Source organism: Oncorhynchus keta, chromosome 30 (genome assembly GCF_023373465.1).
Source record: "Oncorhynchus keta strain PuntledgeMale-10-30-2019 chromosome 30, Oket_V2, whole genome shotgun sequence".
Lineage (NCBI taxonomy): Eukaryota > Metazoa > Chordata > Actinopteri > Salmoniformes > Salmonidae > Oncorhynchus > Oncorhynchus keta.
Genome location: NC_068450.1, coordinates 52,982,708 through 53,007,780, shown reverse-complemented (window position 1 = coordinate 53,007,780; position 25,073 = coordinate 52,982,708). Strand labels below are relative to the sequence as shown.

Below are 25,073 nucleotides of genomic sequence, written 5' to 3'. Positions count from 1 at the left end.
GTGTGTGTGTGTGTGTGTGTGTGTGTGTGTGTGTGTGGTGTTGATGCGTGTGTTGTGGAGTTCCCCTTGTTGTTTCTTGCCTTTGTGGACATTCAACCACAACACTCAGCCTGTCATTTCATGTGACCTGTGCTTGATGAGAGCCTGGCCACCGCTAGGCTGCCAGAGCATCGAGGTCTTGAGGGTAAACGCCACAGCTGAGAAAATATTGAGGAGGCTCGCTCCCTCCAGGGAAGAGTGGCTTCCTACGGTCTTCACCAGAATTGATTACACAGTAAGTATTACCTACTTTGAAGAGTATCTGTTATCAAGCTGAAAATGACAAGATGTTCTGATTACTGATGATGGCACGGAGAAGAGGCTGTGATGGGGTAGTTAAGCGTTAGAAAAACATCTAGTCCTCTTTTGTACCTGAGCAATTTCAAGACTGGTAATCAACATACGGTATGAGATGTGCCTCTTCACAGTCAATTTCTCTGGATTTACTACCCTCAAAAGAGTCTTATTAGGAAGTCATTATTTTTGCTAGATTTACTTAGATGTTGTCAAAAACACTATACAGCTGTAATTAAGACAGCTGTATAGTGTATAATTGTAATTATTCATGATCTCTTCACACCCATGCACGGCCACGCACTAGGTTGAGATACACTTGCCTCTCCTAATGTTGTGGCTGGCTGGAAGTGCAAATATGCCATGACAGGCAATTTACTGCATGGAAGCAGTGAGAGACAGAGCAGAATATTATTGTCCTCCCACACAGAGGCTCAACTTCCTAGCCTACCTTACAAATAAAGGTTTTCTTGTGTTTCCCTTTTGCAAATCGTCTTTGGTTCAAACAGCTACACCCATTGAAGCTCAAAGTACTTCCTTATCAATCTCTGTTCTCCATGAGCTATTTCAGGACCAGAGATGACACAGATAATTCTGACATTCCATCACAAGGGTTAGAGTTAGCCCTTCGGTCCTAGGAGGAAATCTCAAACCCTCACCCAGGAGCCTGAAAGGTCCCACTGATCACTGTTATTGTCGTCTTTATTTGACAAGTCTCAAAGAAATTAGCCACTCGCTAGGAAATTGATGTCATGTGGCTCTGGTGTGAAAGGAGTGTCAAGTGGCACAGCTACAGTAGCTGAATCTTAGGGATATTTTTCATGAGTGTCCCTGGAGAAAGATCTGAGTGTCCATGTTTGGCTACAGGCTGTGAGTGACAGCTGGTAATTTTGTTGGCCAAGTTGTTTATGCCTCTGACCCGACTGTCTGCTGCCCGCACCTTGACTTAAACGCTTTAGACATGCCTTATTTGTTTTCCGGTTATTTTTAGGTTTCATATCCTGTCTACAAGGTCGGCACATTCATCAATGCCCGTTTTTTTCTCTCCTTTTTTTGTCAGTTTTTTAAACCCATTACATTCCACGTTAGACATTTCCTCATTCCGTAATATTACTCAAAGAGGCCAATGTATTCTGTTAGTTTGCAAATGGAAGTAGAATTGAAGCAGTCACATTTGCCCTTACCCTCATCAGTCTGTGGATAGGTAGATGGATAGATTGGAAGCTTATGGGAAAGGTTAACCTGGTGTAATGAGGGAGCGGAGGAGAGCAGGACATAGAGAGCGCGATGCATAATGGATGCTGGTTGCTGCATCATTACAGTCAAAGACTAAGCGCCATGCTGTTCTCCTCTTTCACTCAGTCTAGCAACGGACTGAAAATGGCCTACTAACAAGCTATGAATTCATAACTTTTACTGGGAAAAACACAATAAGTTCCCGACTGCAATAAATGTATGTAATAAACAAATGAATCCATTTTTGCAGTCATGATCATTCCTTTAGATAGTAGCTAATCAGACAGGTGGAGAACTGGGGAAGACAAAGCTCTCTCAGTTAATGTGACATCGTCATCTTCAACATGTCTATCTCTGTAGCTGTCACAACAGCTAGAGGAAGATACATAGTCTCATTACCGGTATGTCCCAGTAGTACTCAGTCAACGATTCTATTATTTTCTCCCTCTGTAACCAACCTGAGGCTAATGTTGCTGGCTTTGTTGTTTCTCAACATCCAGACTAGATTTATTTGAACGTTTTCTCTTTTGCTTGATAATAAGTTGAACTAGTAGGAGGTGCGAACTTTGCTTATGTGCAAATGCTTAGTACCACCTTTTAAGTATTGAGCCAGGCCTTCCTCTCCCACTGCATGCCATTTTTATTTTGATAGGAGGAAAGAGAGGAGAACAACAGCAGTGAATGTGGACCATAGTTTAACATACGGTTTTGGTTTTAGGATCAGCCCACAGCTTGTAATTGTATTATTAACTAGCTGAGGGCAGGGGAGAGGGTAATGTTCTACTTCATCACTCCTCTAGAACCGCTTCTTCCCCAGTGATATACGATAACACCAGTCATTTCAATCATTCAACCACCCCACTTTTCCCTAGTCTCCTAAAACGAAAGCTTGCCTTGAAGGCAAAAAAAAAAAAAGAAACGAATGGCCGCATAAGAGCTTTACTCATAAATATGCTCTACCCGCACTTTCTTTAGGAGTTTTCTTTTTCTGGTTTGTGATAGCGTGAGGTCAATTATATTGTGGATTAATCACAATGTCAGACGTTGATAATAAATGTTTTTAAGGCAATAGGACAGATAAAAGTGTGTACTTTGTACTGACCCAAGCTCAGACGGAAGAGGCAAAAAGACAGATTTTGGAAAGCGAGATAAGAATAACACATTTCATATATCAAATCACAACATATACTCTTATTCACATGAAGCTATAAAAATGTCTTTATTAAATATACATTTGTTTACAATATACCTGAAGAATTCTATAAAACAAATTCAAAATAAATGCAATATTTAAATGAACCGTATTCAATAATTGTGTCAGTGATGTTTGTACATCTTTTACAATAAAATACTGTAGATAAATGACCTAATGCACTTTAAATAATATAACCAGGCAATAACAATCCTTTATCATGCGTCTTTCATGACAGAAAATCATCCCCTGAATACAGTTTCCTTTGTATAGCTTGCAAGCTTGCTAAACAGATTTTGTTGTACAATTTACTTGTTCTGTTGGTTTGCTAATTGTGCAAAAGATAAAGCCTTGCCGTTTTACCAACGTAAGAGCAAGTAACATGGATTGTGGAGGAGACCGCAGCAAATTTGTACAACACTGTACTTCTCCGTTCAACAAAACTCACAACATCAACCAGGACCAAGAGCTCTCCTGAGAATGAACCTACCTTTATACCCTAGATTCCCTCTGATTATCTCCTACAGGTCGAGAGACAATTCACTTCAAACGTTACTAGCGCAATCACATAACGTTGTACCGTACTACATTTTGACTTTCAGACATCTAGTATCAGTTTACTGCACCACCCTTTGGTGATTCATAAAAGCATAACGTGTCGAGGGGATGTCGGTGATGGCGGACGAGGGTTATTGGCAGTGAGGTTCGCAGCAAACATACTGGGAACAGAAAAAGAAACGACGTGTTCCGAGAACAAAAGGGGCCAGCCACAAAGACCTTGGCACATAGTCACAATGCTTTTCAGTGAGATTTGATCAGTTAGCCAGGGAGCAAGAGCAGGTGCATTGCTTTCCCAGACCTTGCCTTGGCAGATGGTCGAACATCATTAATTAGTCATTATCACGTTCAGAATCCACAAGTGAATACAATTAAGTGAGTTAGAGTACCAGTGCCCAACCAACCCCAAATGAATAAATCCCTTTAATTGTACATTCAGAATGGAAGCCTATGTAAAGCGGGCTTATAAAGTCACTGGGGTGGATCCGATTCATTGAGGCTTTTTGTCTCCTGACTTTAGAGCAATGTAATAGGAAGTAGATACACAATAAATGTTCTCCAATTGTCATCGCTCATCAAAAGAGGTGCAGCTCCCATGCTCCAATAAACAGCCTTTGAGATATAACACTGCGGCATGACCATCCTCCATTGGGTCATTCTTGTAGCCACACAGGGAATGGATCACCAATGATCACTGCTCCTAGATAGCCCGGGAACAGTCAGGTGACTTAACACTGGGTTTTGTGATGAATGGCTGCTCTACCCAGCGGGGCCTGTTCTGTATTTGAGGCCAGGCAGAACAGCGTGTGGAACAGGAGGCAGGAAATTGGGCAAAGAAGGCTATGGTGGCATCAGATGTAGTACTCCTTTCTGCTGTGACTCACAGAGCTGTGCAGGTCCAGGTTTAGGTCCAAGACCAAGTCTACAGGATAGCTGTTCTCCAGGCCTGCAGGGTAGCTGTGTTCCGGGCTGTGTCTGGAATCCTTCTTCTGTGAGATGGAGGCCTTCTCCTGGGGGTGGGTGTGGCTGTGGCTGCAGCGGCGGTACAGGAAGCACGACGTCACAGCCACGGCACAGAGGGTGATGAGGAACACAGCTGTGATGAGACCTGAGACAGAGAACATTGTTTTGACTTTAAAGTTAATCATTCTGGGGGTTACTTGGTCAACATGAATATCCCAATCCTTCCTACTACGCCAAATGTAAAAAGTATCTGTTTCAGGGAGAATGGCTGCACATTGACAGAAATTAAATAATTTTCTACATAATTTATCATGTGAAGAAACACAGATAACTGGGGATGATCTTCTGGCTAACCTCCAATGACTGCTGAATCACTTCTTGTCTTCTTCAGTCGATCTACGCCCCTATCGACACCCTCTGAGGGATTTATTCCAGAAGAGGAAGCAAGCAAACAAAGGAGATGTCAGACATGACCTTCAATTATATTCGGTGGACGATGAAAGGCTACGTGGAATTTATAAAGGCATTTCAATCAATGAGTCATTTAATTTAGTAATTATGCCTGCTCATGTCAAAACCTGAAAGAGAGAGGTCAAGTTAATGAGTCATTAAAGACCCACTCTGTGCAGCCGTTACAACCCTTTGTATAATTTGGATTTACAGTGCATTCGGAAAGTACTTAGACATCTTCCCTTTTTCCACATTTTGTTTTACGTTACATCCTTATTCTAAAATGTATTAAATAAATGTTTTCGCTCTTCAATCTACACACAATAGCCCGTAATGCCAAAGCAAAAACAGGTTTTTAGATTTTTTTGTAAATTTATATATATAAAAAATAGAGATCTGTCTATATAAGGTCCCACAGTTGACAGTGCATGCCAGAGCAAAAACCAGAAATTGTCCGTAGAGCTCAGAGACAGGATTGTGTCGAGGCACAGTTCTCAAGATGGGTGCCAACAAAATTCTTCCCCCAAGAACACAGTGGCCTCAGTCATTCTTAAATGGAATAAGTAAGCCAAAACTAAAGTAATCGGGGGAGAAGTGCCTAGGCCAGGGAGGTGACCAAGAACCCAATGGTCACTCTGACAAATTTCCAGAGTTCCTCTGTGGAAATGGGATAACCTTCCAGAAGGACAACCATCTGCAGAATTCCACCAATCAGGCCTTTGTGGTAGTGTGGCCAGACGGAAGCCACTCCTCAGTAAAAGGCACATGACAGCATGACAACGGACTCTCAGACCATGAGAAACAAGATTCTCTGCTCTGGTGAAACCAAGATTGAACTCTTTGGCCTGAATGCCAAGCGACACGTCTGGAGGAAACCTGGCACCATCCCTACGGTGAAGCATGGTGGTGGCAATATCATGCTGTGGGGATTTTTTTCAGCGGCAGGGACTGTGAGTCAGGATCAAGGGTAAGATGAACGGAGGACAGTACAGAGAGATCCTTGATGAGAACCTGTCCAGAGTGCTCAGGACCTCCGACTGGGGTGAAGGTTCACCTTCCAACAGGACAACGACCCAACGCACACAGCCAAGACAATGCAGGCTTCGGTACAAGTCTCGTAATGTCCTTGAGTGGCCCAGCCAGAGCCCAGACTTGAACCCGATCGAACATCTCTTGAGATACCTGTAAATAGCTGTGCGGTGACACTCCCCATCCAACCTGACAGAGCATGAGAGGTTCTGCAGAGAAGAATGGGAGAAACTCCCAAATACAGGTGTACCAAGCTTGAAGCATCATTCCCAAGAAGACCCAAGGCTGTGATTGCTGCCAAAGGTGATTCAACAAAGTACTGAGTAAAGGGTCTGAATATTGTAAAAATGTCTAAAAACCCGTTTTTGCGTTGTCAATATGGGGTATTGTGTGTAGATTGATGAGGGGAAAAAACAATTTAATTAATCTTTGATTAAGGCTGTAATGTAACAAAATGTGGAAAAACGCAATACTTTCCGAATGCACTGCATGATAAAAAATGACATAAATAAAATATTTATGAAGCCGAACATGATTCACATCAATGCTATTAAACTCACCAGATGCTGATTGTGAAGTTGTACTATCAGCCAAGGCTCCACAGTTCGATTCAACTAGATTGCCAAGAACATGGACCAATGAGCTTCCACGACTCAGAATGGCTGTCTTCAGCGGTGTCAAATGATTGAACTGGACAGACGACAGGCAGCCAATGAAACCCTTGGATCCTGCCCTAAGCACTTCCTCATCCAAACCAGCATGTCCTGCTGATGTACCTGTGACTTTACCTAAAGTCAGAGATCGTAGTGTGTTCATCTTCATGTCAGAAGAAAGGTTGTATTTTTGGTCGATGTCTTTGTCAATCTGTTTTAAGAAAAAAGAAAACATTTCCAAATACAGTTCAACATGCCATCACGGTGGGCTGACTGTCTATGCTGTAAACATAATGCTTTGCTATGTTGAAATAGATTCCGATAGAGATCACTGACCTGGACATAAAGGTCTTTGCCTTCCCGGTGTACTTGGACACGGTGGAGCTGCCCATCGGCTAGGTTGGAGACTTTGGGAGTAAAGATCTCTGCTCTCTTCTCTCTGTTCAGACGGTACCAGATCTGCAGACTCCCTACAAAAGTTAAGAAAGTCAGAAAAAAGCTTCTAATCGTACAATGTTGTTATGAGATAAACACGAAGAGAACAATGGATGGAGATAGCAAAAAGATAGCTACCGTTGTTAGCCAGGATGATAGCCAGGTACTGTTGATGGTAGGTGCTGACACAGAGTAACATGGCAGGGGTGTGAGTCGTCAGAAAGCTGAAGGCAACGTTTTCTCTGGACTCGCCGTTGTGGGCATAGATGGCTGTGGACTGGCTATGGATTGGCTGACTGCTAGACGACTGGCTATGGATTGGCTGACTGCTAGATGACTGGCTACCTCTGTCTCTGTTGTGCATGACTGGGAAAGGCATCTGGAAGGCAAGGGTCACCGAGGATCCACTCTCGAAGGACATTGACACTTCTGTTACAGGGATACAAACACAGATGTTGTTGTTAGTGTAGAAGGCTCTTTATTCAGTAGTGCCGTATTGTGCTGTTGATCTCAGACACTGATTCCGACAGCATTTGCAAGAACCGGCTTATCTGAATGTTGAATGGGTCAGAACAAAAGGGATGCTTGAAAGAGTAAAACTCAAAGAAACACGGCTAGATCATCAATGGATCAAACAGAAGTCTCACATTCTCTGAGGTACCAAGTGCCCCTTCCCCTAAAGCACGACTCTGTCCAGAAACCTCATTCAAAATGCTGTGAATAGGTGATATCTGAAGTGATAAAACCTGCTTTGATGCCAGTGGATGAATACAGGATTCATCCATAATGGGTGGCGTCGTCTCAGCAGGAGTCCTGTTGTGTGTCAGCCAGGCCAGCATGAACACAGCTTTTGAATGGAATTCAATCCAACAGAGAATATGTCCTGGCCTGTGATATTAGTTTCAGATTTATGGAAATGAATGCGCCAATGGGGGTTGAAAAGAAAGTATCTCTGATCTTTCTAATACATGCTTTGATCACTCCTTGTGATATAAATAAAATACATTCCCCAAATTTTTTTGAAATAATACTTTTCTAAATCTATTTTCATACTTTCAAATCTACAATTTCCTAACCCCAAAGACAGACATTAACTCAGCTTCTCGCAATCTTTTTTAGCTTATTGCTGTTACTCACCTTTCTTGCAGTGTGGTCCATTGTAGGCAGAGTGTGTACAGTCACAGACATATCCACTGTTTTTCTCCATACACCGCCCTCTGTTATGACAGACACTAGCAGAGCCGTTGCAGTGGCCCAGGCAGCCTGGGGTCACTCCTGGGGTCAACTTGGCCTGCTCCTCCAGGTCAAGGGTCACGCCGTTCAGGGTCAACGCACGGATGCAGCCCAGGAAAGTGCTCTCTTTGAAGGTGGATCCTCCTGGCAGGAAGTAGGAAGTAGGAAACACAGGAAGTATAAACAGTACGTATAAAATGCTCTAGAAATAGAAGAATACTACTTCCAATGTGGAACTAAACAGTAGCTAATATGCAAAGAAAGTGTTGTTATGGTTTGACCTGGGTCTAGTGCCTACCTATGAACAGTAGGCTTTTGAGCTGCAGACGGTAGTGCCCTTCAGAGGGGGCCTCCAGAGTGTGTAGGGGCAGCTGGTCCACTTGCAGGGAGGCCTCCTTCAAGTTGCGTTCAGCCCTAACGTAGTGCCACTGCTTATCATTCAGGGGGACAGGGGACGTCACCGTCAAGTCCACCGGGCCGTTTCCCACGTCAAAGATGAATGTTACAGCTGAGGGAGCTGAGGGGGACAGACAGACAGAAATTCAATTTCAAAACGTGGCCCACTTTTGTTTAAGATGGATTTGTCTTAGGCTTGTAGTCTTTGGCTCCCGGACCAATGTATTCTCCCCACTCAACCAGAGTTTTCCATAATGTTATCAGAACTATCTAATCAAATACCAAGTCATCTTTCATCTAGAAACAGAAAAGGTTTCAACTTGAGGTGATCATCTATCATTTACACAAGTGCCTAGGGAGGGATTAGGGTTTGGTTGATTTGGGATTCAGGGAGAGACCAACTCACTGGTCAACTTCAGGGTGATGAAGTCAGTGGTCCCCAGGTTCTCCAGGAGAACACCAGAGGAAGCTGTGGTCTTGAAGTACAGAGAGATATCCGCACTGAGCTCAGCCAGGAACTTAGGGAAGTGGAGGGATGATGACCCAGGGTAGAAAGAGGCTGCATTCCACAGGAACCCTGCAAATACAGGAAAGTACAGTTAGAAAGTTAAGTAACTGAAAATGTAAAAACTGGGATAATTTACCCCACTCCCCCTTGCTGTTACAGATATACAGAACTTGCTCCACTCTTCCCTGGTGTTAAAAATTACAGTGACAGAATTTTTGTTGGCATATTCTGTATGAACAAAATCTAGAATTATTATTGGCACACTCGCTTTTGGGATAATTATATGAACTGAACTAAACTTACTGTCACCGTTGCAGTGAAGGGAGCCGACTCTGTATACAGCTGCTGAGCCTGTCCTGTTGGTGTCTCCTATTACAATCTCAGTCAGTGGTAGGTGATCTTTGTAGGACAGCAATCCTGTGTCGTTTACCCTGTTGGAAAAAGTCGAGATCATTTTAGACATGACCTCAGTTTACTCAAGTTAAAGATGCACTCAAAGCTCTAAGAAATTATACTTATTACTTACTTATATTTATAGAAGGAAAGACTGATTGGTAAAAACACATGCATGTTGTTAATGCAGGTCATAAAACACATTGGCATCCACTGTACCACAAGTGAGTGTCTGCATCACAGTTGCAGAAGTAGTTCATGTCGATGCAGTTCTCCTCCAGGCTGCAGGAGCACTGTTGGACCCCAGGTACAGAGCCTCCCCAGTAGGTCTGTTTCTCTCCACTCCCGTCCAGCCACCACGACAGGGGCCTCCCGTCTACAACCAATGCACATTTATTTCCGTCATGCAATCTCTACCGAAAATGAAAAAAAGATTTACTACATCATCAACTATACTCTTTGTCTGGCCAATGTGGTCTGCTTGGCCCATGGGACATGTTCACCTACTACACACACAGAGGTTTACCTTCTGCCATCATAGAAAACACATGATTGATTTTTAGTCTTGTAAACCCGACCCTGCGCACATTGTGGGAGGCAAACGTCTGCCAAGGGAGACTAATTGATTTTGTCGGCAATTCCACTGAAGTTGGTGAAGTACCTTGTCTTGACATATTGTCTTGCCTGTATCTAAAACAAGACCGTCCGCATCAATATTTCATACGAGAAACAAAAAATCCCCAGGCGAGACAGGCGAAGAAGTCAGTGAGGCTGGAGTTGGAATCAAAGGGAACAGAGGGTTCGGAAATACTTTGAACTCACTGAATATTATTTTTTGGGGGGGGGGGCAGAAATCCATTATGTAATTTGAATTCAACTTGAGCTCTCTGTATACTGTTTGCACTTATCAGGCTTCCAATAAGACTCACCCCAAGTATTGAAGAGACGGGACTTCCTGCAGCTGTAGACCACTTCCTGTTGACAGTGCTCAGACCGTCCAATCAGAGTGCGGAGCTGCTCCAGGGAGACAGTGTAGTTGAACCGCATCACATGCGGCTTCTTTGTTGTGGCTCCAGTCACATTCACAGACCCCCTGTTGTTGTGGCCCACCACTGTCCATACCTTGTTCTCTATAGGGAAGACAGAGCAGGCATTTTAATTTATATACAGGATTATCTGGTTAACAGCACAGTGGATAATCCAGATTATCATATTAGCATGAGAAAGACTACTAGAATGTAATTTTGTTTTCCAGGATAGGTGTCCTTCACATTTCTAATGATTAATTTAATTCAGGTTAGTCAACTGTATGAAAAGTACACCAGAGATAAACAAAGATGTGTAAAGTGGTGGACACACTTAATCGCATTAGCCTCATATTATCTCATTGAGAATATCCAAAACTGCACCAGCAGCTTCCCCGGCCTAGCCCGGTTACCAAACGCTGTGCTCACCATTGCTTCACTAAAATTCAGTCTGGTTTAACCAGGCTATGCCAAGCCATGAGCTCACCAGTCATGTTGCAGTAGACCAGTGCTGCCTTTAGAGGACCACTCCCATCTGGATCAATGTAGAAGTAGCCAGACGTACTCCCCATTTGTCTGTGTGCCTCACATGACGCTTCATAAATAGCTGTGGGAAGCAAGATGAGTACTTATATCAATAGCCCATACGTGTGTTGCAGTATGCCAAGAGCACTAGCTCAATTACATTTTCTTGTCACATGCAAAATGTGTGAACGGTATTGGTGTGAAGTAGAAAGCCACGGCAGCTTTTATATTTCAGCAGTCAGTAAAGTTCCCTCCCCTTCACAATTTATGACACCCTGATGGGAATATCAATGAGAGTTCAGTGACGGGAAATAGTGGAAACACTAATGTAACTTTAGTCACTCTATACAGTATATTAAACATAATATACACTCAGGGGCCCGTCTAGTGCCGGTACACCCGGGTCGGACCCCTCTTGCCTCCAGAACAGCCTGAATTCTTTATGCATGGAAACGTTGCTCAATTGGTATCAAGGGACCTAACATGTGCCAGGATAACATTTCCCACACCAATACCCCACCAGCCTGTACCGGGTGGACACCAGGCAGGATGGGCCATGGACTCATGCTGCTTACACCAAATTCAGACTCTGCCATCAGCATGACGCAACAGGAACTGGGATTCGTCGTACCAGGCAATGTTTTCACACCCCTCAGTTGTCCAGTGTTGGTGATCGCGTGACCACTGGAGCCTCTTCTTTTTGTTTTTCGCTGATAAGAGTGGAACTTCGTGTGGTCTTCTGCTGCATATAGCCCATCCATGACAAGGACCGAGGACCGACAAGTTGTGCATTCCGAGATGCCATTCTGCACACCACTGTTGTACTGTGACGTTATTTTCCTGTTTGTGGCCCGCCTGTTAGCTTGCATGACTCTTGCCATTTTCCTTCGACCTCTCATCAATGAGCTGTTTATGCCCACAGGACTGCCGCTGACTGGATGTTTTTTATTTATCGCACCGTTCTCGATAAACCCTAGACATTCGTTTGTCGTTTGTGTCGTTTGTGACAAGCCCAGGAGGTCGGTCATTTCTGAGATACTGGAATCGGCACACCTGTCACCGACGCTCATACCATGCTCAAAATCGCTTCGGTCAGTAACCGAATGCCTCGAAGCCTGTCTGCCTGCTTTATATAGCAAGCCACGGCAACGTGACTCACTGTCGGTAGGAACAAACCATTTTCTCGAACAGGGTGGTGTTCCTAGTAAACTGTCCACTGAGTGTATTTGTACTGTATATTTTCACAGGTGAAGATGTTCACTATCATGAAGGAGCCAGTTTAAAAGGCGACTGCACTTCTTGATTTGGCCTGGTTTTAGAATTGGTTCATTAAGAAATGCTATGACTGAATTCAAACGTGATGTGGTTTTGGGGTGTAGTTTGATGTGGGTGTCTCTTGTGTGTCTTCACCAGTGGGAAGAGTTAACCAAATAATTTAGCCAATTAGCTTTAGCCAGCTGGTGTGCGACCATGGCAAAATTGGTTTGACTTTGGATAGCCTATCACTGTGGCTAGTTAGAGACCATCAATAAATTACACAATGTAAATGAGACAATATTTTCACATGACACACCTTTTAGTTCTCAGTAAATACTTTCAATATTTGTATAGGAAAATACTAAAATGTATTGTTGGTTTGAGGTGTTTAAGCATTTGAAATTTGGAGCTATTGGAATTTTAACACATTGTCCCATGTAGCTTGTGTATTTTACCGATTGTCTCTAACTAGCCCCATAGGATATCCAAAGTCAGCCCAAATTTATCATGGGCATTACATTTGGGCCGCAGTTGTGACAGTTTGACTTACAGTTGTGACAGGTTTCTCCAGTGTAGCCTGTCCCTGAGCAGTCACAGTAGAAAGTATCCCATGATTGGGTGCATCGTCCGTCATGCTCACAAAAATTAGGCAGACATCTATGGAGAGAGAGAGACATGTTCACACTCCGAACATAACTCATGACTGCAGAGCTGCATACAGTAACATGAAAAGCCATTAATAGAAGATAAAAGAGATATATATAAGGCAGTTCCTCTATCATAGTGTTGTGTCCTTGCATATCCACTGTCTATAACCCTCGATATAGCCACTGTCTGTGCTGTCTCCTCTGCCAGTTCCCTCCATCACTCCACCCCTCCATAGAGCAGGCTTAGGGAGGAAACAGAGTGTGACTCCTGGAGCGCGTCAACCTAATCACTGCTGCCTGCTCTGGCACAGCCACAACATATTTCTCACTCAGTCTAATAGTCAGAGCTGGCACACAGGCAAATCAATACTGGCAGGGATATATGCCCAGGGAGGGATGGGAGAGACACACACGCACGCACGCACGCACGCACGCGCACACACACACACACACACACACACACACACACACACACACACACACACACACACACACACACACACACACACACACACACACACACACACACACACACACACACACACACACACACACACACACACACACACACACACACACACACACACACACACACACACACACACGCACACACACACACACACACACACACACACACACACACACACACACACACACACACACACACACACACACACAGCTGCCTTAGAGGGATGGGAACAAATTATTCAGAGGATGTTTCTGGCTTTGGCAGTGTGACAGTACAGGCATACAGTCCAGGGGGATGCATCTCAAATGGCTCACTATTCCCTATATAGTACACTACTTTTGGTGCCATTTAGGATCCAGCAAGCAAAATGCTCTCTGTTGTAATGGGAGTCCTTCCATCTGATCTCAGGTCATACACATGTTATACTGATAGATTGAAGAGACAGACACAGAGATACTTTCACGTATATTGCATAGAACAGTGTCACAGATGACATACTGTAGCCTAAATACAAGATATAAAAACATGAATTGTTGAGATTTTGTGAGCATACCTGTTGCGGATCCCACAGATGTCGAACTGAAGCTTGCTGTAATTACCCAAAAGCCCTTGCTGCACATGGGGTAGATCCATAAGTTGGTTGTTTAGGAAGATCTGACGCATGCACCCTTGGAAGGCCACAGTAGGGTTCTTACAGTCACCACTGTATTGGGGACAACCTGTTGGAAATCATGACAATATTTGTATTGCTAAATCATTCCAGGAATAGTCATCAAACACATTTTGATGAAACAATGATCCAATTAAAACACACACTTAAACAATTCAAGCATAATTTAAGACACAGTCATTACCAATTTTCCACCAACAATAAGCAATAGCTAAAAGACTGCCGTCTTACCTCCAAAAAATACACTATTGCCTGAGTCTGCATGACTTTGTACGTCCACGGTAGATGTTGGCTCATTGTCCAAGACCAGGGAAACCATCCGATCTCTGTAGCTCAGACTAACAGAATGCCACAGGCCATCAGTGACACCGACTTCTAGTAAAACAGAACACAGAAAAACAAAGCATGGGTTAGGCTACGTTTACTGCAGTCCCATAATGCTGCCAGTTCATTGTTACCTGCAAACGTAGCAAACATTAGCGACCCCAAAGTCAATGTGACATGCCATTAGGTGGCTTTTTCCTAGCTAGCTAGCTGCTAACCTATGGAAATGTTGGTGTTCTGCTCAGCAGCTCCATGGACCATTAGGTGCAGTTGACCTCCGCTGATTTGCAACACCAGGTGCTGTGATCCCTGTGCCAGGCCGGTGGAGAACAGAAGTCCTTCCTGGTTCCAGGTCCTGAAGTGGAAGTGTACGTCCAGCCCCCACACCCCAAGAGGACCCAGGGGTAGAGACAGGTAGCTACCGCTGGAGGACAGGAAGGTGGCGGACACCATCTGAGGCTGGGGCTCAGAGCATGAGAAGGTCACGTTGCCCTGGGGAACAGAGGAAAGGCTAAGTAGGAATCAATGCTATACACATTCAGTGGTAGCCTACTACTCTCTTCTATTGAGACGTGCTGATTAGCAACTGTTCAAAGAGACGGAAATTGTACACAGTACAGGAAGTCATTCCTTTTGTGTGTCTGTTCTGGAGTCCTTTGAGTCAGAGGTCCTTTCCTGTGACACATACAGAATGAATGTTGCATGCGTGACTGACATACTGTACGACACACACACACACACACACACACACACACACACACACACACACACACACACACACACACACATACACACACTAGCAGATGCAATGTTATTCATGGTCATCTGAGTGGAAAGGTCATGGAAATGTCAAATGTTATCACTAATTCAGCTTTCCTGTCCCAGGGAGAGTGAAGGAGCATTGAGAGTGAATACAGAGTTCAGTATTTGTCCGATACACGTGCTCAGCTTAGCTGTGAATACATCATCGATCCTGCTGCCTGCCACAGAGGAGAACAGAACTCCGGCGCTGGGCAGTCTGTCTGCACTTGAAACATTTATAACTTATCCCAGTTACTAATAAGCATATACACCCATTAACAAAATGACTGTAACAACTGTTAAATTCCAGTGGATTAATACATTGAAAAATTGTATGGTTGAGAGGGATGAGGCAAAAGGAATGGCAAATAAGTCTGGCTGCACAACCGATTGGCAAACGTACTACAAATTGAAAGACAAGAATTGTAATTTTCAATTCCATAAAGTGAGTGTGGAAGAGGAAAAAAAAAAGATTGTTCTCTATCAACAATGACAAGCCACCGGTGTCTGACAACTTGGATGTAAAATAACTGAAAGATAACAGTGGACAATATTGCCACTCCTATTTTCCATATCTTCAATTTAAGCTTACTAGAAAGTTTGTGCCCGCAGGCCTGGAGGGAAGCCAAAGTCATTCCGCTACCTAAGAATAGTAAAGCCCCCTTCACTGGCTCAAATAGCCTGTTACCAACCCTTTATAAAGTTTTAGGAAAAAAAATGTGTTTGACCAGATACAATGCTATTTTACAGTGAACAAATTGACAATAGACTTTCAGCACGCTTATAGGGAAGGACACTCAGCAAGCACAGCACTTACACAAATTACTTGATGATTGGCTGAGAGAAGTTGATGATAAAAAAGATTGAGGGGGCTGTTATGTAAGACTTCAGTGCAGCTTTTGATATTATCGATCATAGTCTGCTGCTGGTAAAACGTATGTGTTATGGCTTTACACCCCCCCGCTATATTGTGGATAAAGAGTTACCTGTCTAGCAGAACACAGGCGATATTCTTTAATGGAAGCCTCTCCAACACAATCCAGGTAGAATCGGTTATTCCCCAGAGCAGCTTTCTAGGCCCCTTACCTTTTTCAATCTTTACTAATGGCTTTGAGTAAAGCCAGTGTGTCTATGCGGATGACTCAACACTATACACGTCAGCTACTAACGGCAACTGAAATGACTGCAACACTTAACAAAGAGATTCAGTTAGCTTCAGAATGGGTGGCAAGGAATAAGTTAGTTACAAATAATTCACTAAACCCTGAACCTCAACTAAATATTGCAATAAATCATGTGGAAATTGAGCAAGTTGAGGTGACTAAACTGCTTTTAGTAACCCTGGATTGTACTGTCATGGTCAAAACATATTGATACAACAGTAGCTAAGATGGGGAGAAGTCTGTCCATAATAAAGCGCTGCTCTACCTTCTTAACAGCACTATCAACATGGCAGGTCCTTACAAGCTCTACTTTTGTCGCACCTGGACTACTGTTCAGTCGTGGGGTCAGGTGCCACAAAGAGGAACTTAGGAAAATTGCAATTGGCTCAGAACAGGGCAGCACGGCTGGCCCTTGGATGTACATGGAGAGCAAACATTAATAACATGCATGTCAATCTCTCCTGGCTCAAAGTAGAGGAGAGATTGACTTCATCACTACTTGCCCTGGCAGCAGCTAATGGGGAACCATAATAAATACAAATACAAATACAAATCTGAAACTGTCGCCTAACATATTACAGACTATCTGCCAGGCAGCATCTCAAATACCTTTTACAGTCTCTTTCATTGGCTTCCACAGTTCACATGGACGGCAATGGGTTCAGCTGAATGACAAAGAGGGCCAAACAATGGGCAAGTATTGTATTAGATCAAACAGAACATTTTAGCACTTTCTGTTTGATCTAATACCTGAACATTTGCCATGGCAACTATGCAATTTACCAGGTACGCCTTCTGCACAGATGCCCATTTGGGCTGAAAATAATGACAATAGTGGCTTCCTTTCATTTCTCATTAATGCCGCCTCCTCAACATGTCCATCTACCATATATTCACATTGGGTGTGTCTCAAATGACACCCTATTCCAGATATAGTGCACTACTTTTGTATACCACTATATAGGGAATAGGGTGCCATTTGGGACATACACATTACCTCCACAGACAGAGCTCACCGTAGGCTGGGAGGGAGTGGGTGTCCATGGCTCAGCGCCTGCCTGTAATTGGTCACCAAAGGGTTCTAGAGAGAGCTGTACAAAATTACATTAAAATAGACAGAGCAGAGGCGTTCTGTAATGGACTGGGAAAACTGTACCTACTTTGCCTCTTCCTAACCACCATTTAATGTTATATATGCATCATCTTCCAGCATTGTAGTTTTGAAAATGTATTTTGAGAGGTGTGAACCTTCATGACACAAAACAAATTCATGATTAAGCAATAAGGCCCAAGGAGGTGTGGTATATGACCAATATACCGCAGCTAAGGGCTGTTTTTATGCACGACACAAAGCGGGGTCCCTTGATACACTGCACACTGCCCTAACCCATCTGGACAAGAGGAATACCTATGTAAGAATGCTGTTCATCGACTACAGCTCAGCATTTAACACCACGGTACCCTCCAAACTCGTCATTAAGCTCGAGACCCTGGGTCTCGACCACGACCTGTGCAACTGGGTCCTGGACTTTCTGACGGGACGCCCCCGGGTGGTGAGGGCAGGAAACAACATCTCCACCCCGCTGATCCTCAACACTCGGGCCCCACAAGGGTGCGTTCTCAGCCCTCTCCTGTACTCCCTGTTCACCCATGACTGTAAGTTTTAAGTTCCTCGTCGTACACATCACGGAAAAACTGAATTGGTCCACCCACACAGACAGCGTCGTCGAGAAGGCGCAGCAGCGCCTCTTCAACCTCAGGAGGCTGAAGAAATTCGGCTTGTCACCTGAAAACACTTACAAACTTCTACAGATGCACAATCGAGAGTACGGCAACTGGTAGGGCAACTGCTCCGCCCACAACCGTAAGGCTCTCCAGAGGGTAGTGAGGTCTGCACAACGCATCACCGGGGGCAAACTACCTGCCCTCCAGGACACCTACACCACCCGATGTCACAGGAAGGCCATAAAGATCATCTAGGACAACAAACACCCGAGCCACTGCCTGTTCACCCCGCTATCATCCATAAGGCGAGGTCAGTACAGGTGCATCAAAGCAGGGACAGAGAGACTGAAAAACAGCTTCTATCTCAAGGCCATCAGACTGTTAAACAGCCACCACTAACATTGAGTGGCTGCTGCCAACACACTGACTCAACTCCAGCCATTTTAATAATGGAAATTGATGGAAATTGTAAAACTATATCACTAGTCACTTTAAATAATGCTACTTAATATAATGTTTACATACCCTACATTACTCATGTCATATGTATATGTATATACTGTACTCTATATCATCTACCGCATCTTTATGTAATACATGTATCACTAGCCACTTTAAGCTATGCCACTTTGTTTACATACCCTACATTACTCATCTCATATGTATATACTGTACTCTATACCATCTACTCCATCTCGCCTATGCCGTTCTGTACCATCACTCATTCATATATCGTTATGTACATATTCTTTATCCCTTTACACTTGTGTGTATAAGGTAGTAGTTTTGGAATTGTTAGGTTAGATTACTCGTTGGCTATTACTGCATTGTCGGAACTACAAGCACAAGCATTTCGCTACACTCGCATTAACATCTGCTAACCATGTGTATGTGACAAATACATTTGATTTGATTTGACTGCGTGGCCATGCACGCCTACCACTGCGTGGTATATTGCCTATATATCACAAACCCCGCGGGGCCTTATTGCCATTATGAACTGGATACCAACGCAATTAGACCAGTAAAAATATATATTTTTGTCATACCTATGGTATACGGTCTGATATAGCACAGCTTTCAAACTGCATTCAGGGCTCGAATCACCTGGTTTTTAATGCAAAACACACCACATTCATCCATACTGGGTCATTTAGGCATAACGTATAGAATGACTTTAATTTTTAATAGTCATTCTTATTGGAGTTTATTCAGTTGGAGTGTAGTATGTATATACAAGGGCGACGTTAAGGGGGGCATCGATGATTCATGGGGCCCTAGCCTGGTAAGGGCCCCTAAATGTTTAGAAAATTATTTGTTAATAATTTTAAAAATGTTAGACAAAAGAATCTGTGATGAAAATGAAAACGTATAACCATAATCAGGTCAGGCAACCCCCCCCATAATGTACATGGTTTGGTCCATTCTCCACGAGGTGAAGAAACAATACCTCTGATCTGACAGTTGCTCAAGCATGTAGCCTAAGCAGTCACGAGAGATAACCACTATGTCCCCCTCAAAAACAAAATCGGGTTTCCAGAAAAGGAAAGAAAGGAAATGGAGATGGATTAAGCAACATTTAATGAAAAAATGACTCACTACGTTTTTTCACAGAAAAAAAGAGGAGAAGGATTTGAGTGGTAAGTCAGTGTAGACGGCCTGCCGAACTGAGTAGCCGAGCTTGCCAATATAGCTAGCTTGATAGCTTGCTAGCTGCAGGGAACTGCCCACCGTTGACTCACTCGGCTCGGTCAGAGCAGTAATTACAGTATTAACATGATAATGATGAGCTACCACTACCAGCTATGGCTAGCTAATTAGCTATTATTTAGCTATTAGCTATTATTCCACAACATTTGTGTGATATTGGATAGCTAATAAGACTAAAATTAAAACCTAAAATGTAGTCGACCTATCCATACTGTTAGATTCTAGTACTACTACTGCCGTAGACAAAGATCCCAACATGTGTCTACCACATGAAGTTGAAATAGTGGACCTTGGAGGTGAGGCAGTTGTTTTATAGCAGCAGCAGCATAACTAGACACATTTTTTTTTATTGTAAAGTTAGGCACATGATGACTTAGACACACTTAAATACGAATTCTATTTGATATGTATAGTTGAAGTCAGAAGTTTACATACACCTTAGCAAAATACATTTAAACTCAGTTTTTCACAATTCCTGCAATTTAATTTCATATAAAATTCCCTGTCTTAGGTCAGTTAGGATCACCACTTTATTTTAGGAATGTGAAATGTCAGTATAATAGTAGAGCGAATGATCTATTTCAACTTTTATTTCTTTCATCACATTTCCAGTGGGTCAGAAGTTTACATGCACTCAATTAGTATTTGGTAGCATTGCCTTTACATTGTTTATCTTGGGTGAAACGTTTCGGGTAGCCTTCCACAAGCTTCCCACAATAAGTTGGGTCAATTTAGGCCCAACTTATTAGAGCTGGTGTAACTGAGTCAGGTTTGTAGGCCTCCTTGCTCGCACACGCTTTTTCAGTTCTGCCCACAAATGTTCTATAGGATTGAGGTCAGGGCTTTGTGATGGCCACTCCAATACCTTGGCTTTGTTGTCCTTGAGCCATTTTGCCACAACTTTGGAAGTATGCTTGGGGTCATTGTCCATTTGGAAGACTCAAGCTTTAAATTCCTGATTGATGTCTTGAGATGTTGCTTCAATATGTCCACATAATTGTCCACATAATGTTCCTACCTCATGATGCCATCTATTTTGTGAAGTGCACCAGTACCTTCTGCAGCAAAGCACCTCCACAACATGATGCTGCCACCCCCGTGCTTCACGGTTGGGATTGTGTTCTTCGGCTTGCAAGCCTCCCCCTTTTTCCTCCAAACATAACGATGGTCATTATAGCCATACAGTTCTATTTTTCGTTTCCTCAGACCAGAGGACATTTCTTCAAAAAGTACAATCTTTGTCCCCATTTTCAGTTGCAAACCGTAGTCTGGCTTTTTTATGGCGGTTTTGGAGCAGTGGCTTCTTCCTTGCTGAGCGGTCTTTCAGGTTACTTCGATATAGGACTTGTTTTACTGTGAATATAGATACTTTTGTACCTGTTTCCTCCAGCATCTTCACAAGGTCCTTTGCTGTTGTTCTGGGATTGATTTGCACTTTTCGCACCAAAGTACGTTCATCTCAAGGAGACAGAACGCGTCTCCTTCCTGAGGGGTATGATGGCTGCGTGGTCCCATGGTGTTTATACTTGCGTACTGTTGTTTGTACAGATGAACGTGGTACCTTCAGGCATTTGATGAACCAGACTTGAACCAGACTTGTGGAGGTCTACAATTTTATTTTCTGAAGTCTTGGCTGATTTCTTTTGATTTTTCCCATGATGTCAAGCAAAGAGGCACTACGTTTGAATGTCGGCCTTGAAATACATCCACAGGTACACTTCCAATTGACTCAAATGATGTCAATAGCCTATCAGAAGCTTCCAAAGCCATGACATCATTTTCTGGAATTTCTAAGCTGTTTAAAGGGACAGTCAACTTAGTGTATGTCAACTTATGACCAACTGGAATTTCCCAAGCTGTTTAAAGGCACAGTCAACCTAAGTGTATGTAAACTTCCGACTTCAACTGTATACTATTAAAACGTTTTTTCATTTTGTAGTAGATTTCTAGTATGGTAACCTTTGTAGGAGTGAACATTAAACCTAAACTTCCCTTTGCTTACTCATTTCCTAGTGCCTAGAGAGCCCCAGGTCAGCAGAAAGCTGTCAGACAGACTCTGATGCAGAGGAGAGCAGGGGGGATGAAGAGGAGTTAAGGAGTAGCAGCTGTGCCAGTAAAGGAGTGACAGAAGAGACTGAACAAGCAAGTAATAAGGGAAAGGAAGAGAATGGACAGATTCGAAGTGTGGAAGATGAGGTTTGGAAAGGGAAGCTACTGTTCGCAGACTAGCCAGCTGATGTGGTGAGGAGACAGAACTGTATAAAAGCATGCACCCAGACTCAGAAGGCAAGCCATTCCCCAACTATTTACAGTAAGTCAGCAAGCAGAAGAGAAAAGTTGCAGAGAGACTGGCTTATTTATAGTAAGAGTGTAAAGGCATTATATTGCATTCCATGTGTTCTTTTTTTCTCACGAGCAAAGTAAACCTTCACCCAGTTCTCTGAGTAGTAAGGATGGCTATACGATATCATCAGTGAAATGGCAGAGAATGTATGACACACTACCAGAGCATGAGGATGGTGTCTCACAAGAACTGTTACTGGAAATGAAAAAATATCCAGCATACCGTAACAACAGCTACAGGTATAGACAGTCAGCTGCAGAAACAAATCCAGTCCGAAATGTATAAAAACAGAGCACTTCTAGAAAGGATTTTGGATGACACTGTACATCGCATCTAGGAATCTACCATTCGGACGGAAATCACTCGATCTTGATGATGTGCATCATGGACATTACCTAGGCTTCCTTGAACTGTCGTCAAATTATGACCCGCTATTACGTGAGCACTTACAGAAAGTCACGGACAAAAGGAAAGGAGCACGACAGTCTTATTACCTCAGATCTGAGAGCCACAACGAGTTCATAGGAATATGTGGTCAAAGGGTTTTTGAAAACAGTACTTTATGAAAGAGAAGATGTAATCTATTACTCGGTTGTATGTGATGCAACTCCAGACATTTCCCATACTGAGCTAAATGTATTCTTGATGAGATATGTACACAAAGATAAAGTTTAGGAAACAGGTGACTGGGAATTAATTGAACGTTTTCTTGAATTTAAAGACTTTGCTAGAAAGACAGGCAGTGAAATTTCCGAAGTGATTTGAGTGCATTGGAAGGGCATGGTATTGACATAGCAGATTGCCGTGGTCAAGGCTATGATAAATGGTACAAATATGTCAGGGAAAGTGAAGGGAGTTCAGGCACACACACAGCAAAATAATCCACTGGCCACATACTCACCGTGTGCCTCCCATACTCTTATTCTTGTGGGTGTACATGTAGCTCAGCCGTGCCCAGGAGTATCAACCTTATTTTGTCTGTGTGAATCGTCTGTACAATCTGTTCAATTCCAGCCCAGAGCGATGGGCCATTCTCAAAGAAAATACTGGCTGCTGTCTTAACCGCCTTTCAGACACACGATGGAGTGCGTGTATTGCTGCGGTCCGACCAGTGGCAACTCATTTACTGTCTATCATCAAGGCCCTAGACATGCTTCTTGCTAGCTGCAGCCTGACAAACAAGAAGCCAAATCTGAGGCAAAAGGTCTGAAAAGCTACTTAATGTCTTTCAAGGCAATCTTCCTGCTCACTTTCTGGGTAAGAGTTTTGCAGTGTATTGAGTATAGAAGCCTAATTCTGCAGTCAGGAAATATTTCAGTGGACACTGAAGCAGCTCACATTAAGGCACTACAGGAAGAAATACAGGCTCTGCATAATCAATGGTGACGCTCTTTTGGCAGAAGCCACCACGGTGGCAAATGAACGGGGCGGAACTGCTCAGTTTCACAGCTAACAGAGGAGCCGACAGAAAACAAATAAAATGTTTCTCTGGCGATACTGAAGATGACAAAGGAAAATGAACAGAAGTCAGACACTGGATTTCGCAACACAGTGCTTGCGGTTCCACGCGATTGCAGCTATACGCAAGGAGATTTCACCAAACCCAAATGTGTGTGTATCTTGCCACAAATTGTGAAACAAGTACTCCACAAAGATCTCACAGATGGATTTGAAAATGAGGTGCGGTCTAAAGATGATATACGGTGCCACTTTCTCCTGTAGAGCTCCTACATGCCATCCACAAGTTGCATTTTTTTTGAGAGATATGCGTTGCACTGCAAATCTTCTGTACAATGCCTGCAACAGTAGCTGGAGGTGAACGTGCCTTCAGTAAGCTGAAACTTCCAAAGAACAATCTAAGATCTGCAATGTGCCAAGGCAGGTTGAACAGCCTTGCCACCCTTTCAAATGAAAACCAGTTAGCTAGAAAATGTAATTTTAAAGACATTATAAACAAGAAGGCTTGATGCTGGGCTCTTGGTGCAGGGTAATAATCTCTGAGTTTTGTTTACAGGGAACAAACACAAGGGCAAATGCCTTAACCTGTTCTACCCAAGCCTGCCCGGGGACGGGCAAAATACTGTTTCAGAGTATGTTCTGCTATGGTTTGTCTCGTGTGGAACTTACTCAGGAATGAACCACATAATGTCTTGACACTACAGTTGCAGTCTCACAGATGCTTGCTCTCTGTAGGTACCACATTTATGCCTGCAGTCCACATAGTTCAGGAATTGTTTTTATTTTGGGTATGTTATTTAGGCATATATTTAGGAATTATGGGCAGTAGAGGGTTAGCCTTGTTTATAAGAATTGGTAATCAATTATTTAATCTTAAACATGGATCATTGGTAATTTCTTAATTGAAACTGACTACAATACTGAATATTAAAAAATAAGTCCCCAATTGTTTAGTTATTTATAATAAAGCATCATAAAAATCTCATGACGCAGACAGCTTTTTTTTTAACATTAGGAACCAAAAACGTTTGCAATACTGTTAAAATATAGGCAAAGGATGAAAGTAGAAACTAGAATATGCACAATTATAGTACAGAGCAGCAGAAGCTCACAGTTAGTACATTTAATAACACATATTGTTCAGTACGTTATTTTAATCTGAAACATTCTGATTTCTGTAGTTTTTTTTTTCATGGGGTACATACAGTATGCTTTATGTATAGTATAGATCCCTACCACACTGTGGATCTGGGGTACATACAGTATGCTAGACCAGTGTACATTCAGTATACTTTATGTATAGTATAGATCCCTACCACACTGTGGATCTGGGGTACATACAGTATGCTAGACCAGTGTACATTCAGTATGATTTATGTATAGTATAGATCCCTACCACACTGTGGATCTGGGGTACATACAGTATGCTAGACCAGTGTACATTCAGTATCAGTATAGATCCCTACCACACTGTGGATGTACATACAGTATGCTAGACCAGTGTACATTCAGTATACTTTATGTATAGTATAGATCCCTACCACACTGTGGATCTGGGGTACATACAGTATGCTAG

General features: G+C 43.0%; 1 protein-coding gene and 1 long non-coding RNA gene across 5 annotated transcripts in view; one reads left to right on the top strand and one right to left on the bottom strand.

Moving 5' to 3' along the window:
• The first annotated feature begins 122 nt into the window (after positions 1-122).
• On the top strand, positions 123-24,482 carry LOC118363707 (uncharacterized). Of its 2 annotated transcripts, XR_008087612.1 has the most exons (3): positions 123-274; positions 14,542-14,710; positions 21,709-24,482. It is a non-coding gene; the product is annotated as an uncharacterized LOC118363707 (long non-coding RNA). The 2 variants fall into 2 exon arrangements; XR_008087611.1 differs by lacking the exons at positions 123-274; positions 14,542-14,710 and adding an exon at positions 19,433-19,625.
• The window catches only part of LOC118363706 (contactin-associated protein-like 5), a 30,897-nt gene continuing 8,417 nt past the window's right edge, over positions 2,594-25,073 (bottom strand). The window contains exons 8-23 of one of the 3 annotated variants that reach the window (XM_035744850.2): positions 14,515-14,788; positions 14,204-14,347; positions 13,856-14,021; positions 12,737-12,843; positions 10,892-11,011; positions 10,309-10,509; positions 9,599-9,755; positions 9,290-9,417; positions 8,885-9,055; positions 8,381-8,599; positions 7,987-8,226; positions 6,988-7,278; positions 6,751-6,884; positions 6,322-6,625; positions 4,637-4,699; positions 2,596-4,427 (exon numbers count right to left, since the gene is read on the bottom strand). In XM_035744850.2, the coding sequence (XP_035600743.1) occupies positions 4,171-4,427; positions 4,637-4,699; positions 6,322-6,625; positions 6,751-6,884; positions 6,988-7,278; positions 7,987-8,226; positions 8,381-8,599; positions 8,885-9,055; positions 9,290-9,417; positions 9,599-9,755; positions 10,309-10,509; positions 10,892-11,011; positions 12,737-12,843; positions 13,856-14,021; positions 14,204-14,347; positions 14,515-14,788 (2,976 nt within the window). In that variant the 3' untranslated portion in view covers positions 2,596-4,170. Of the gene's footprint in view, positions 4,428-4,636; positions 4,700-6,321; positions 6,626-6,750; positions 6,885-6,987; positions 7,279-7,986; positions 8,227-8,380; positions 8,600-8,884; positions 9,056-9,289; positions 9,418-9,598; positions 9,756-10,308; positions 10,510-10,891; positions 11,012-12,736; positions 12,844-13,855; positions 14,022-14,203; positions 14,348-14,514; positions 14,789-25,073 lie in introns of all 3 variants that reach the window. The other 2 variants (XM_035744851.2, XM_035744852.2) reach the window with 2 other exon arrangements.